Genomic DNA, 1238 nt, shown 5'->3' with positions numbered 1-1238 from the left:
TAACATCAATTTTTAAAAAAACCTGAATTAGATCAAAATGATTGCTAAAGATTTCCTCATCTCGAGATATAGGAGTATCACATCCTGTAAGTTAGGACATGATACTTTAAACTTCCGAGCGCAAGTTTGTCTTTAATTTTAATTTAAATTTCATGTGTTTTGGAGTTTAAAAGGATATTTGGCCATCCCGTAAGGACTTCGCCTCTTTTCAATATTCTACAGTGTAATTCTGTCGGGCGCCATGTCTGTCACGTGGACGTATTGCTTCAAGAAAGTCTGTGTCAAGTCTTTCCATGGATGAATTTTGGCACGGCTCAGTTGGTTGTACCATTTGGCAGCTGACTCAATTAGACTTTCTTGGAAATAATGAATTAACAGTCGATCGTTATCAACGTAACCTGTCATTTTTTGGCAGAACATCGTGATGTGAGCTTCAGGACAACTAGTCCCATTATATTTTTCAAATTCTAGAGTCTTGAATTTCAGCGGGAGTACTAAATCTGGGACCAGGCTGAGATCATTGGCGTCAACCCCGCGATGGTAATCAGCATTCTCCATCGCTCTAAGTTTTTCTTCCAACCACTTGTATCGATCTTCGAGTTGTCTTGGCAGTTTAACCTTTGCTTTTTCTATTCCTACCATTTCGTCTAGATCAGGGACTTCATAATTGGTTAGACTATTCCTTGGATTGGAACCTGAGCCCGTTGGGTAGTTCATGGGTGCCGAGGTACCGGCCTGATGTTGTTGTGATCTGATAGCAATGGGTACACCTTGCGGACATGTCTGATTGTTTATCGGGGTGAAACCTGGAGGGTACAGAGGCTCCTCATTGTCCTTCCCAGCATTGATCATGGAGTTTTTTTCTTTTCCTAGTCCCTTAGTCAGTAATTAGGACAACTGATTCATCATATTCCTCCGGGACTCTAGTATCTGGTCCCTCATATCTTGCTGGATCTTTGCCAGTTACTCTTGTATTTGCAGTTGTAACTGGTCTTGCATCTCTTTTTGAAGTTGTTCTAGTCTTTCCAATCTTTGATCCATATTTTTTATCCTTTTCCTTGTACCGTAAAGGTACCTAGTCGCTTGAATTTTGTCGGTTCCCAGGTTAACTGAAATAATTTCACCTAATTAGGGTTCTTTTAGGGAAAGTCTAATGCAAATAATGCGATGCAATACAAATGCATGAAATGAATGCAAAAGAAAGGAAGGCATTAATTCTGAATTCAATTTCATTAGAA

At 39.7% G+C, this 1238-nt stretch overlaps 1 protein-coding gene across 1 annotated transcript; it reads right to left on the bottom strand.

Annotated features, from left to right (window-relative positions):
- Positions 1-216: 216 nt before the first annotated feature.
- Positions 217-852, bottom strand: LOC128279393 (uncharacterized). Its single transcript, XM_053018168.1, has one exon. It carries the CDS (start codon positions 850-852, stop codon positions 217-219), a length of 636 nt encoding a protein of 211 aa, XP_052874128.1.
- Between the last annotated feature and the right edge of the window lie 386 nt (positions 853-1238).

This window comes from Gossypium arboreum, chromosome 1 (genome assembly GCF_025698485.1).
Source record: "Gossypium arboreum isolate Shixiya-1 chromosome 1, ASM2569848v2, whole genome shotgun sequence".
NCBI classification, from domain to species: domain Eukaryota; kingdom Viridiplantae; phylum Streptophyta; class Magnoliopsida; order Malvales; family Malvaceae; genus Gossypium; species Gossypium arboreum.
Note: the sequence above shows the minus strand (reverse complement) of the source record. Positions and strands in the feature narration are given on the sequence as shown.

Excerpts from the sequence above, each read along its gene's own strand:
- LOC128279393 (XM_053018168.1), bottom strand. The coding sequence starts at position 852 with ATGATCAATGCTGGGAAGGACAATGAGGAGCCTCTGTACCCTCCAGGT.